Genomic DNA, 14,217 nt, shown 5'->3' on the forward strand with positions numbered 1-14,217 from the left:
CTTAGTGTGTTAGTAAGAAAGGTGAAAATCACCAAAAAATTCAAATAATCTCAAAGTACAAGAATTGTTAAGAGGACTTTAAAGACAAAAAAAAACAATCAAAATCAAACTCTAATAGGAAATAAACTTAAAACCAACCCAAGCAGCAAACCAAAATTCAAAGACAAGTAAAAGTATTCAAGCACTTAAAAGCAAACTCTTAGAATTCATGTTAGAGTTCAAGCCGTCTGAACCACCATCAACAAATCAGACTCCATTAAAATAAATCAAAACTCAATATCATAACCTCCCTTGGGATCAGGACGAACACTCAATTTGCTTTGGTTAAGATAGAAAATAGGGTTTCGGAGGCAATTAGAGTAAGTGCATGAGTCCACTTCCTAATCTACTTGAAAACCATTTTCAGATCAAAAAATAACTACAGTTTCACATCTTTCGCAAATTTTATAACATCATTAAATATGACATCGTGATGGGTTTTCCAAATGGTCGAGGCTTGACTCTACCACCTGAGAAAAAGAAAGATTAAAAAAGAAACATATGATCATTAGGAAGAGTCACATGTTAACTCAACCATTGAGGGATTTTTATCACACAGACATATCAACCTCATAAGTGACAAAGAGATGGAATATCAACTCAATAGAATCTCTACAATAAAGGACAAGAGATCTCACTGGGATCACTAATCATCTCATTTTAAACAAATTCTCTCTAGAAGAGAATATATCTTGCAGAACCTGCTAGAAAAAATTGTCCCTTTAGAAGGAGCTCAACTATCTCAGATCAAGGGAATGGTTAGCTTCTAAGTCATGGGAGACTAAAGCGAACCAGCAAACTGATCTTGATAGGCATGAGCAACAAAGAGCTTCCAAAACCATTTATCTCTTTTTAGAGAGAGAATAACTTCTTGGAGCATAGAGAGAATATTTTCATACACATAACTCTCTAAGATAGAAAGATCTATGCCACCTGAGATCCCATACCAAGTCAACATTCTCCATCCTACCAATCTCTCACCATCCCCCTGTTTGAAAGTGGTTAGAAAATAGACTAGGGAACTTAAACTTAAGGGATATGGGACCTAACCAAGAGTTCTTCCAAAAGGAAGTCAAAAAATTTGACCCTACTCTCCTAAGAATACCACCAAAAAGTCAATCGGAATGATCATTCTCTTTAGAACTAAGAAGATACACGCCTCCACCAAGATGAAGTAGAATGAAACCCTAATGTTATTCCCTTTAAAAAAGAGACAAATGAAGCACCACACCTAGTTACAAGAATATCATACCATAAGTCTGAATCACTTGTAAGCAACCTCTATCTCTACTTAGCCAGAAGGACTAGATTAAATAACCTGAGATCTCTAACTCCCCCCCCCCCCCCCCTCTTTACTCTTAGTCTTTCAAACATTATCTTGTTTAATCTAGAAAATCTTAGATATCTCCTTTACCCCCTTCCCAAAGAAACTTTCTTTGTAACCTAACAGACTTCTTCCGAACCATTACAAACATTTTCAAAAAGGACAAGAAGAAGATTAGAATAACATTGAGCACATGATTAAGAAATACCACTCTACCTTTCAAACTAACGTACTTGTGCTTCAAAGACTGGAGTCTCCTTGTCATCATATTGGCTAAAGGGTCCCAAGTAAATTCTCGCCTAGGATTACCCTTATCGGCAATCCAAGGTACTTAAATAGAAGGGTTTCAATCTCACAATTAATAAAATCAGCTACAAAAGAAAGAAACATCTGGTCCACATTGACCCTTATAAGACTGGTCTTAAAGAAATTAACCCAGAGTTTAGAAGACAACCCAAACCCTTTAAGGATTGCCTTAGTAATCCATAAATTCTCAAGTGTAGGATCTATCACAAAGAGTGCATTGTCTGCATATTGAAGATGGAAAACCACAAAACTAGAAGATCTCACCCTAAAACTAGAGTAAAGGCAAATCTTCTCAGCCTTAGAGATTAAGTCACTAATCCATTCAGCCACAAAAAGAAGGAAAAGTAAAGGAGTTAGACGATCCCCTTTCTTCAGGACCCTTTATATATTGATTTCTTAAATTGGACACCCATTAACCACCACAACAAGATTACTAGTAAAGACACAAGCTCTAATCTAGGTCATCCACTCCTCGTTAAATCTAAATATGATAAGCATATTGATAGGCTGCAAGTATATGGCTGTATCAATGTAATATAAAATATATTGTGTCTAGAGAGACCAATTGATAATTATCTTTATCTATTGTTCCTACATTTATCTAAGATTATGGAAAAACTTGTTGTTTGTGCGAAAAATAGAAATAGTGATTTAACTCAATAATAAAGGAAGTGGCTGAAACAAGACTTGTATTTATCAGGTATATTCATATAAATTACAACATTTAATTATAATAAGAATATTATCATAGGTAGAAAATACTAAAGTAATGGTAACGCACATTTTTGTCGGTGCGTCACCGGACTTTAAGCCCACAAAATAATGGCTTTTGCAACGTAATTATTGAGTTAAAAAATTCTTTTACAATTTAAAAACAATTTATGGTTAGTTTAAAAATGTTTTCTCTATCTTTAAATTAAAAGTTTGAATAACGAGATCGGATATCGTTTTCGTCATTCGGCACGTAAACGGTATCTTGACACTCCTATTTTTGTAGAGACTCTTTTTCCTTTCAAAATAGAGATTTCAAAACAGAAACTTATGTATTCTCTTATCAATTTCGGTCTGCTTTCTCATGGCTGTCAGAACCTATTGTTTGAATTTCTATGTCAAATACTAATTCCGCCCTCTCAGTACGTAACCAGTATCTCAGTGTTTCCTCTTTCGTAGCAAACATCTTTTTTCTTAAAAATAGAAATCACAAAACAACATTTTAATTCTCGTTACAATTAAATATTTAAGCAACTCGTATAAAATAAATCGACAAAATACTCGTAACGTTTCAGACTCTAAAATAGACTAGTCAAGTATAATAACTAAGCATACATAGCATAATTTTGATGAATACATAATTAAAACAGTAAAGAAAACGAATCTGAAATTAAATAAAAACCAAATCATGATAAATAAAATGGTCTAAAGGGAAACTTTGTTTTGAGTACAACAATGCATAATATTGAAATTGCAGTCACGTTATCGTATGGTAGCACATTTTAGTTTTGATATTTTTGTCAATTTGTATGCATGTTTTATTTGATTATATGCGTGTTTGTAATTTGTTCGATTTCAATTATTTGCGTATTTGTAATTCATTCACATTTGAATTATATTATGTCCGCTTAGGCTATTTTAGCATTTTACCATAAATCCTTGTATTATAATATTGGTCCATGATCCTTTTTTATCCTAATAAGTTGGTTTTTATCGTTTCATCGGATGTTTCTTTAATGACAAGTTAGAACACTTGAATCAAGGTGATAAGTTGTTCGAATCAAATCATGTACATTGTGTGACTCAAATCATGCAAGTTATGAAAATTGAAATTTAGCTCTGTGTGATTTGATTCGAATCACAAAAATGAACTTGACTCGAATCACTACTTTCTTTGAAAGTAAGATTTTGACTCTTCCAAAATTGATTCGAATCATACATTACAAGTAGGGCTGGAAATGAACCAAACCAACTCAAAAATAGTTCGAGACTCGATTCGATAATTAATTCGTTGGACTTGGTTCATGAACCAAATGAGTCGAACTTGAGCTCAAAATTAAGTTCGTAAAATAAATGAGCTGGACTTGAGCTATGTATAGTTCGACTCGTTAGGTTCATGAGTCGACTCGGTTATATATATATATATATATATATATATATATATATATATATATATATATATATATATATATATATATATATATATATATATATATATATATTTTTAAATCATATATCTCAATAGTATCATTTAAAAAAATAATGTATAGATTTTAACCTTTTAACTTATCAAATTAAATATTTTAAAAAATATTTGTGACATTTTTTTATACAAAGTAAAATACTTCTAACTCAAAAAAAAAACATAATGCACTGTGACTTTTATTTGTTGTACTATTTTATTATGTTTGTAATAGTTTTTAAGACAAACTTAAATTCAAAAAGAATAGTTTTTGAATTAGACTTTTAAATTTATCTCTTGAAAGCTTTATTTTGTTTTAATATTTTCCCTTTAAAAAGAATAATTTAAAATGTCAAATATAATAAAAAAAATTTAACTTTAAAAAATGACTTTTTAGTCCGTGAAGTAAACAAACTGAACGTAACGAACTGAACCTAACGAGTTGAACCGAGTTGTTCAAGAACTTAAAACGAGTCGAGTTCGAGCTTAAAAAAAGTTTGTGTCGAACTCGAGTCGAGTTTCGAGCTAAACCAATTCTTATCGAGTCGAGTCGAGCTGACGACGGGTTCGACTCGACTCGACTCATTTCCAACCCTAATTACAAGTGACTCGAATCACAACACAATATGATTTGAATCATGACTTGCACTTAATTCGAATCATAGATTCAAATATCCAAATTTCCATCTTAGATTTAAATAGTTGTTTCTTTTATCTAAAACACAATGAACATGAATGTGTGAGTCTCTCATTATGAATTTTTTCATGATGAAAATTTTAATGAAACTCTTAGATAAAAATGTCAATTTGTCTTTCCTTCTTTAGTGTGTCTATTCCTAACACCTTTGTATCTTTCTCTTTTTCGAAGAGCAACTTCTTGAGTGTTAATCCTTGTCAGATTGCATCTCCTTTTTGTTAAAATTTATGTGTAATTTTGTTGTTGAGAGAAGTCTTGTAATGATTCGTTATTGATCAAGCTCATGATAATCTTCAAGATCCAAGACCCATTTATAAATAAACTAGAGAGAACCCTTGTGTGTGTTCTTTATTCATCAACATCTAATTCCTTGTAGATATCTTGTGTATTAATGTGTGTGTGTGTGTGGTCCTTATCCAGTATTATGGACCCTCATCTATAAATATGGACCCTCATCTATAAATATCGAGTGTTTGAGGGAGACTAGTGGTTATCCAGTATTATGGACCCTCATCTATAAATATCGAGTGTTTGAGGGAGACTAGTGGTACATTAGGATATACAATGTTTTTGTGTGAATTTTTGTTATTTGTAACAGTTCATAAATTGTTTCTTGAATGAAATTTGCGAAGTCGAGTACAGACTAATCAGAAGGCAGAGTTGGAAGTTGTTCAACTTTGGTGAAGTTGCGTTAAGACTATCTGCAGACAAAGTTGAGAGTTGTCCAATTGAGCGTTCGGCTAATGGTAATCGTTGAGACAAGAAATTAGTGGGATAAGGGGTAATAACCACATACTAAGACTTGAAGCAGGTTATTGCTAATGGCAAGGTTATTGGATAAATATCATTGAAGATCTTGTGTTTGTTAGCAGTTTGAGTGTCTGCATTAATAGAAAGAATTATCATGTGATATTTCCCTATAATCAAAATGCTTTTATCAAACTTATGAAATAGTGGAATATCATGATTATTTTCCTATGGTTTTAACACCATTGAAGAGTGGAGTAGGCAAAGTGAGGACAAACGTCGAACCAATATATATCTCAATGTACCTCTCTTTCTTCCTTTGTATCTTTTAATTTTCTCTATGTATTACTATAAATGTTGCACCGTTGCATTGTTTATAAGTCATTTTAACATGATCATCAATAGAATACCTTTTGTCTAGGACCTTAAGTCCTGCAACAAGAGTTTGAAACCTTGAGAACATGTTCTCAACAGTTTCTTCATCCTCCATCTTGAATGCTTCATATTTTTTAATCAAGGCAAGAGCTTTGGTTTCTTTTACTTGAGCATTCCCTTCATGCGTCATCCTCAGGGAATCAACTATAGATTTAGCAGTATCTTTGTTGGTGATTTTTTCATACTCAGTGTATGAAATAACATTTAGCAAGATGGTTCTTGCTTTGTGATGATTCTTATAGTCTTTTTTTTTTATCAATCATCACTCTTCCACTGTCATTTGCATCTACGGGTGTATGTAGCCATCAACTACCATATCACATAAATCAACATCGTGACATAATCCGATTCTGGAATCAACACACCATGACTTTGAGGAGATTCAAGTGTTTTACAAGATGTTGTCAAGTTCTTGTAAGGGTCAACGGCAAAGAATATCTTATCGATGTTGAATCGAGGGTCACCTATAAAGACCCGGACAAATGTTAAGAATTTTAATTTCTTTGTAATATTTTTTTTTCCTACTCAAATTTATAAAGCATTTTAGTTTACTTGATACAAATTATTAAATAATTAAAAATTGTAAATGGAACAGTTTAAGACATTGAGAAAAAGAGTGTATTTTGGGGTTTAAGAGGGAAAATAGGTTAAAAATTCAAATAAAAATTACTGATTGAATAGTAAATTAAAAAGACAAGTGAAATTCAAATCATTGGATACGGTGAGTGATAGTGGTGGTAGCATCGACAATGACAAAATGCCTAACTCAATTTCAAGAGAAATTGATTGGTTGGTATATTTTGGCGGGATGCTTTTGTATGAATCATAATATTATTATTATATAGGTGCACTGCATTCTTCTATGAACTTCCTACATTATACTATGAGTCAATTTCAATTACTCTGTTAGCTGTAAAGCACAAAAGTTATGAGATGATTGAAAAAACTACATTGATAGACACTTGTCACATTTCAAACAATATAAATATAAGTATATAACAGGTCTCAATCTTCAGTTGCTGTTTTCAATTTATTAAAGATAGCATAAGCTTTACCTACTATGGTCAAAGTACCTTTATATGCACGCTCGTTCACACTCACTACTATCAAGTACCAAACCAGCTTTTCCTGAAACTCAACTATAATCACTTTTTACCATGTTACTAACTCATTCCCATCTTCGTTTTCTATTATTACTATTACTATGCTTAGTTGAAACAATGCCAAATATAATTCAACAACTTTATATGTATTGTTAGCTTTTTTCATTTTTAACCGTTTATATTTGGAAAAAGTAAATGATACTTCTCTTAACAAGACACAATTTAGAAGGACAAAAATTATTAAAGCAATTATGATTATGAAGAAAGTATAAAAAAAGTTACTGTTTCTCTTTATTCATTTCATAAACAAAGGATGGAGCAAAAGGAGAACATAAATAGAAGCTGCTGAACAACGAATTCTTTCATATTTTACACTCACATCCTTGAAGAATCGCCCCCATCGAATAAAGAAAGAAAAAGTAGGGAAAATTTCTAAGGAAAAAGAATATATAATGACCCCTTATCTTTTCTGCTCCTTTTTCCTTCGCTTACCATACTCGCCAAGCACTGAAGAACGCCCGGCTTTACGTGATCCTCCAACTGGGGTGCCTTTTATCTGTTTCTAACAGAATTAAACAAGTTTGATCAGACATTAGATTTGTTATTGTTGGTTATTTAGACAAGTAGATGAATTTTCAGAATATATAAGCTCAGATTGTAGTTACCTTCCCTGTCCTTTTATTGTTGGACTTTCTATTCCAACATAAAAATCCACAGCCTCTACCTCCCGAACCCGATTCATAACCCCTGCAGAAAAAACAATTAGCAATGGCAGTAAGCAACAAATGTAACCTGAATTTTGACAAAAACAACCAAAATATCTAAAAGATATATCCCTCTTTAGACAAATTAGTATTTTTTTCCCCAATATTTACCATTTAAATTATACATTTTATAGTTATTTCTATATGAGTAGTTAAAGCATTGGAATCATTTTTTTAACTTTTCAAAGATAATTATTCCACTATCCTACAAGAAATTATTAGTTTGTGCATCCAAGAAACACATTCTAAACATGACAGCTACTTTGGCCACCAATCATGCAATGACTTCACCAAGCAATTTGATAGAGTTTTAATACAATATTGTACAAGAGAAATAGATTGCACAATTGATGGAAGACTTACGGGTTATCTTTTCCAGACATTGTTGCTAAACTGCTGTCATGCAATATACTTGGGGACATTGGATGACTGTCAGACCTTTTACCAATCTGATCCTTCGGTAGGACCCTTCCATTTTTAAGGCCCGAAATTTTAAGATCACTATTTGAGCCATCTTCTCTATGCTGTTGAGAGGAAAATCTTAATGAATCCATGGACTCCATTGAGCTTACACAATAAGCACCATCCTGAGGCAGGACTTGATTCTTCTCAGGTCTCAAGCGACTCAATGATCCAGGGGAACCTTTTTCTACAGCCTGCAACCAGGCAGTTTCCAACCTCTGCTCACGAATGATGGATTCAATTCTCTGTACTGGATTATCCCGTCTTCTTTCCTTCACGCCATTTCCTTCGGTCAGAATATCTGATGAACCTATGGCAGATTGATGCAAACTTGAATATGACATGTTTCCATTCATATGGCCTCCTCGCCTTTGTTCGTTCTCACTTGTCAGTGGTAACGCGGCTTGCTTTAAACCCGGCAAATTAACCTGATTTTCACCTTCACCATCTGGCAAGAGGATAATTCTGACCTCCACAATGCGTCTAAGAACAATCTCCAATGAGTTTGTAATGCTGCTTAAGAACCTTTCAACCCTGAGTTTAATATCTTCATCCCCAAATGCAACATATGCTACAAGAACACCTGCTAGAAGAACTACACATTAGGAGAAGGGAACAATACATGACAAAACAAAAGCCGACTTTTAGTAATAAGGTGTAAATCAGAGGAAAGAACAGGGAGAGATGATATACAGCGGAGGAACGAGAAAGAACTGTTAGAATATGTATAAATTATATTAGAGGGAATAACGCTGCATAAATAATAGGTCCATGATAGAATATGCTATTTTAGGGATAACTGTGTTATCTTAGTTTTTAGAAATCTTAAACTGCTAGGAACTTAACATATTCTTAGGTATATAATATTTCACAAAATATCTAGTAACCAGTAAAGCATCATTAGCTTGTTTTAATGATTCGAACTAGACATAACTGAACTGAAAAAGAGACGTATGCAGAAACATTTATGAAAAGCAAGCAATCAATGGATAGTTACCATCAATAAAAGCGATGCATAAGTGAATTACTGACAGCTTCAGAATTTGAAAAGCATAGCAATAAAAAGCATCTTGTATCAGGTTGTTAAATGTAAAGAGCTTAGTAGTAGTACAAAGCGAGAACATCAGTTTTGAGCATACTATCAGCTTACCTTGAACTTCAGATATGGACACAAGCTTTCCGTAATCTTGTAGCAGCTGTCTTAATGTCTTAGAGTGGCACCTCTCAATACAACATGCCCATATATCGCATAACTTCTCTGAATCTATGCATCTAAACATTGTATTCCCAACTATAAGATCATCAGACGAGACCACTGTGGAGCCATCATTTATAACCGGGCTATTTGACGGCTTTGATTTCAAGCTGAAACCATCAATTTGAAGGCTGGAACTGCCATTTACTGCTTTTTGGTGGGAAGCAGTGGGTGTTGATTTTTGAGACATATATTGGAGGCCTGACTTGTGCTTGAAAGAAGTAGCTTCTCTTGAAGCACTTGATGGTTCATCTTCTGTTGTCTTGTAGCTCTGCCTCCTGCTGCTGCTTGACTGAGTAATGTCCGAAGAAGGTACAGAACCAAGTTGTAAAAGAGTTGCTGTAAACCACGTTGTGCGTTCGCTGGAAGTCCTCAACTGTTTCTCAGCCTCTGAGAGAAGCTTCAAGGCATTCTTTAACCTCTCCAACTCCGCTTCATTCACTGAGCATGAAATCCAATTGCATATTTCAATAATCATCCGATTGTATGATTTTCATTGTATGACAATCCAAAGGGACAAAAAGCACCCAAAACACATATAGGAGAAAATGACCAAAGCAGATATAACATTCTCTAAACATGTAGTGTATTGATAATATGTACCAAAGACTAAGGTCAACAAAAAAGAAGATCAGAAAGCATTCCCAATTGACATTGTCGAAATTCATTATACCGGAGGACTTTTCTTTTTCAGTCACTCTAAACTTTAGAATGAGGAATGGCATTGAACTAAATAACACGCCAGATTATTCTCTAGATTTTAAAGATCAACTCACCATATCAATGCAAAAATATGATGAACAAAAATAAAGATCTTATGAAATGGAAACAGAGATTGACTCACAACTCCGGCCACCAAAGAATGAACCGTCGGGTTTGGTGTCAACAACCGCATATGATCCAGCGATGATGTCCATAATAAGGCCAGCTAGTTGAGACATCAAAACCATTGGATCAACTCCGGAGTCCATCAGTTCTCTGGATCTTTTCACCGTCTCTGCAGTGTCTGCTGACATTGCTAATTCCAGAAGTTCCAATAATTTTTCATCTGAAACAACTCCTACCTGTTGCAGGTGATACAAAAGAGCATTATTTGTAAATGATATACACACAACCAAAAGGAAAACTTATTTGAAAGACAAAAGCATTGTCAGAACCGTTACATTTCAAAGAAAAATAGCCACAGCAAACTCACAAGTTCGTTGACAAGAGAAGTAGTGATTCTTTTTCCCAGCAAACTAAGCTGCTCTAACATTGTCTCTGCATCGCGAAGTGAACCGTCTGCATTCATGGCAATAAGATCCAGGGCATCTGTGTCAGCGTCGAGGTTCTCCTGAGTAGATATTTTCCTTAACCTTGTCACAATATCCCCATCTTTAATTTTATTGAAAAGGTACTTCTGACATCGAGACTGTATTGTTCTTGGCACATTGTCAATATCTGATGTTATAAATATGAACACAACATGCTGAGGTGGTTCTTCGAGAAACTTGAGAAATCCAAGCCATGTCTTGGAGGTTAACAAGTGACATTCATCAATAACAAAAACCGTATATCGCGAGGAGGCCGCCGAAGAAGACCCAACCGACAATCTTTTCAGCAGATATCTAACTCTATCAATCCCTTTCTTATTAGACCCATCGACCTCCACCAGATCACTGCTCTTACCAGAAATGAAATCAGCACATTCCCTGCAGTAACCACAAGGCTTACCTTCATCAGAAGCCCCACAATTCAATGCAGTGGAAAATATCCTAGCAGTAGATGTTTTGCCAGTCCCACGAGGACCCTGAAAAAGATACACAGGAGCAATTCTGCCTCTGGAAACAGCATTGATGAGTGAGTGAACCACAATATTCTGCCCAATGAGTTCACCAAAGAACAAAGGCTTATACTTGTGGCTGAAACTTCTACCGTTTTCGGAGGAGCCTTCTTCATCACCTCCATTGATAGGGACAATCTCCAGACCCTCCTGACTCCTACAACTTGATGACCACCTTCTTCCATCAAGTCTGCTCAATCCCTCAAGATCAAGCTCCCCAAAGTTACTAGAAAGTTCATCATCCGTCCTACTCCTACCAATACCAATAGACGACGAACATTGTCTTACATCACCACTGCTAGTGCTATTAAGCAAAGGAACAACACCTCCTCCTCCTCCACGACCATTCCTCAAATACATTCTCCGTTTCTGCGGCTGAGAAGTTGAAGAAGACGATCTCCGGTGTCTTGAATACATAGACTGACTTCCACACAACATACTACTACCCTTTCTCCTCAAAGTATCCGAAAACGAAGGAGAACAACAACTCCCACATCCCCCTCTATGTTTCGGTGTCCTCTTCGACCAATAACACGGAATCCCACACCCGCGACTCCCCGGCAGATCCATACGCTCATCAATTTCATCATCACCATCATTCATAGAAGTTGTATACGACCCAACAGTGCTAGGATAACGTCGAAGATACCTATTAAAAGAGCTAGTTGACAATGCAGGGGTACTATAGGAGTAAGAAGAATCCTCTTTCAAACTAGTCCTTCTAACAAACTTAGACGAGTTCTTATTCTTACTCTTAAGCTTAAAAAGAAGCGAAGAAGCCCCAGAAAGCGAGTTACAATATTCATCAGAATCATCATTATTAACCAATGGCGACAAAGAATAACGATTTTTCTTACTCTTTTTCTTCTTATTAACATGAAGAGGAACCGTTCTTCTAGAGTTCGGGTTTCGTCTGGTCCCACCGTCACTCTTTGAATCACAACCGTTGCGCGCATCGCTCAAACATCCCTCCAAACTTCCAAGTAGCGAGGAAGAACCATCTTCATCTTCCTCTTCTTCTTCTCTAACGCGACCTTGTTCTTCGTCTTTGATGGATTTAGAGTTATTCCAGTTATACAAGAAAACAGTCTTGTTAGCATTAGCAGAAGCATGAGATGAATTGAGATTGGTCTTCAATGGAGTGGTAGCAGAAGCAGAAGCAGCAGCAGCAACAGATCTCGAGGTAGATTTCCATGAAGAAGTAGTGCCTGGATCCCTCAAAACACGAGCAGCTTTTCGAATTTGAGTAAGCTCCTTCTTCAAATGAAGATTACTTGGATCATTCATCTTTTTTTCTCTCTCTCTCTGCTACATTCACGATAACAGGGACGAGTTCACCTACAAACGGCCGTAGCAGATCTGAACTACACACAACGGAGGAAGAAGAAGAAGACACTCACATTTCTTGCTGTTGGAAATTTTATATTTCGAAATTTGCTTTTATTTATTCATTGTTTTGATTCTTTCTCTTCTTTTACGCTCTCGATTATCATATGCATTTAACTACTATAGGATTCATAATTAAATATATATGACAATGCTTTTATGACAAAAAATATAAAATAATAAAGGAAAGATATTGGGTGAGTTTTGCGTTAGTTTCCCTTTTATTCTTGTCTTGATTTTGTTAAAAGAGTTAATTACAATAATTATTGTAATTAATAATTACTACAATAATTAATAATAACTTATTGATTATCATGTCTTATCTCCCTACTCTATCTTATTTATGATCAATAATACTCAATATCTAACTTCCTCTTAATCATTTTATTTCCTTCGCAAGCATGTAAAGAAATATGCAATATTGTTATGGTCTACTAACTATTATCCATTTTTTTTCTTATTAAGAGAGTCAAAATTGATGCGATAATGAGAATGAATTTGAATAACTTATAAATGACGTGTCTTTCCTCGTAAATAGGAAAAGCAGTTAACAACAAAAAGTGTGGAGTCAGGTGTGGATCACGGAAGTTAACATGTTCTACACGCTCTATCACTTCTGCTTTATTGTTGGGCCTTGTTGATGGTCCAAAACAGTTGCCCCATAAAACTATGGCTTGCAAGATGTGTTCCTACCCGACTATTGGACCTTGGAACGTGAAAATCTTTGATGGGACATCAATGTCATCGAGAATGGACATTTTTAATGTTTTTCTTGTAATATGTAATGTTTTGTTGGGAAAGAGTGACACATGTCCCTACGTTAACTTGTGATGACATTTCCTCATCTCTAGAGTGCATGATTACTTTGAACAACTTTTAATGAAATCTCAATCGTTGGTGGTGAATGGATCATACTATCTTTACCATATAATGGCTTTTGAAACGTCATTTTTGTCATTAGCGACCTGCAAAAGAACTTTTTCTACTTCTTCGTTCCATTCTTTCTTGCAAGTTCTCCATTCCAACTTTGGTCAAGTTTATATGAGATCTTCGCTCGTTGGCATTTGGCATGCCTAGCCGGTCGATCCATTTTTCTTTGAAATAAATATTATTTTTTTGCTTTTGCCTTTTTTCTAGGGTTTCTGGGTAGTGAGCTTTTGACACTTGTGTTTCACTTTTCGAGAGATTTTTCTTGTTGTCAACACTTTCTGGTAGGAGGTGTCTGCATTTGAACTTGTTTATCTATATTATCTTTTTTGCATCAGGTTCTTATTCATATGGGTTCTTATCATGTATATCGTACCGAGTATTGCTGGGAAGGTGAAGAAAGATATCTTGGTCGACTGGGTGGGCTGGGAAACATTAGAAATTGTCTTAGTTTTTACCTGCAAGGGCTTCTTAGAGCGTGCTTTTACTGATGTGAGGGCATCATATGACTGAGGGCGTGTTTCCACCTGATGTAGATAAAAGGATATGCAAGGAATATGACAGTTGTGTCATCCTTTTCCACGAATTCTTATTGTCCTTTATAGGCTTTCATTTTTCATTTAATGACTTTGAAAACAATGTTATGAAACACTTGATGATCTCCCATTAGAAATTACATCCAATGAGTTTGGTGTTTGTCAAGGTTTTCCAACATTTGTGTGAATATATGGGGGGCAAGTCGACTGTGACATTGTTCTTCAATCTCTTCAAGACTCA

The 14,217-nt window shown here is 34.9% G+C and overlaps 1 protein-coding gene across 2 annotated transcripts; it reads right to left on the bottom strand.

Annotated features, from left to right (window-relative positions):
- Positions 1-7,093: 7,093 nt before the first annotated feature.
- LOC127138253 (protein STICHEL) lies at positions 7,094-12,647 on the bottom strand. Of its 2 annotated transcripts, none has more exons than XM_051064659.1 (6): positions 10,501-12,647; positions 10,150-10,369; positions 9,201-9,746; positions 7,952-8,633; positions 7,490-7,571; positions 7,094-7,380 (listed from the first exon to the last, which is right to left on the bottom strand). In XM_051064659.1, the coding sequence occupies exons 1-6, from the start codon at positions 12,412-12,414 to the stop codon at positions 7,285-7,287; spliced, it is 3,540 nt and encodes a 1,179-aa protein (XP_050920616.1). In that variant the 5' UTR covers positions 12,415-12,647; the 3' UTR covers positions 7,094-7,284. The 2 variants fall into 2 exon arrangements, with proteins under 2 accessions (XP_050920616.1, XP_050920615.1); XM_051064658.1 differs by having other exon boundaries at positions 7,094-7,386.
- Positions 12,648-14,217: the final 1,570 nt, after the last annotated feature.

This window comes from Lathyrus oleraceus, chromosome 4 (genome assembly GCF_024323335.1).
Source record: "Lathyrus oleraceus cultivar Zhongwan6 chromosome 4, CAAS_Psat_ZW6_1.0, whole genome shotgun sequence".
Lineage (NCBI taxonomy): Eukaryota > Viridiplantae > Streptophyta > Magnoliopsida > Fabales > Fabaceae > Lathyrus > Lathyrus oleraceus.

Coding starts and splice junctions, on each gene's coding strand:
- LOC127138253 (XM_051064658.1), bottom strand. CDS start 12,414: ATGAATGATCCAAGTAATCTTCATTTGAAGAAGGAGCTTACTCAAATT. Junction 8,634..9,200: donor GTCCATATCTGAAGTTCAAG/GTAAGCTGATAG, acceptor TTCTTCTAGCAG/GTGTTCTTGTAGCATATGTT. Junction 7,572..7,951: donor ATGTCTGGAAAAGATAACCC/GTAAGTCTTCCA, acceptor TTTTTTCTGCAG/GGGTTATGAATCGGGTTCGG.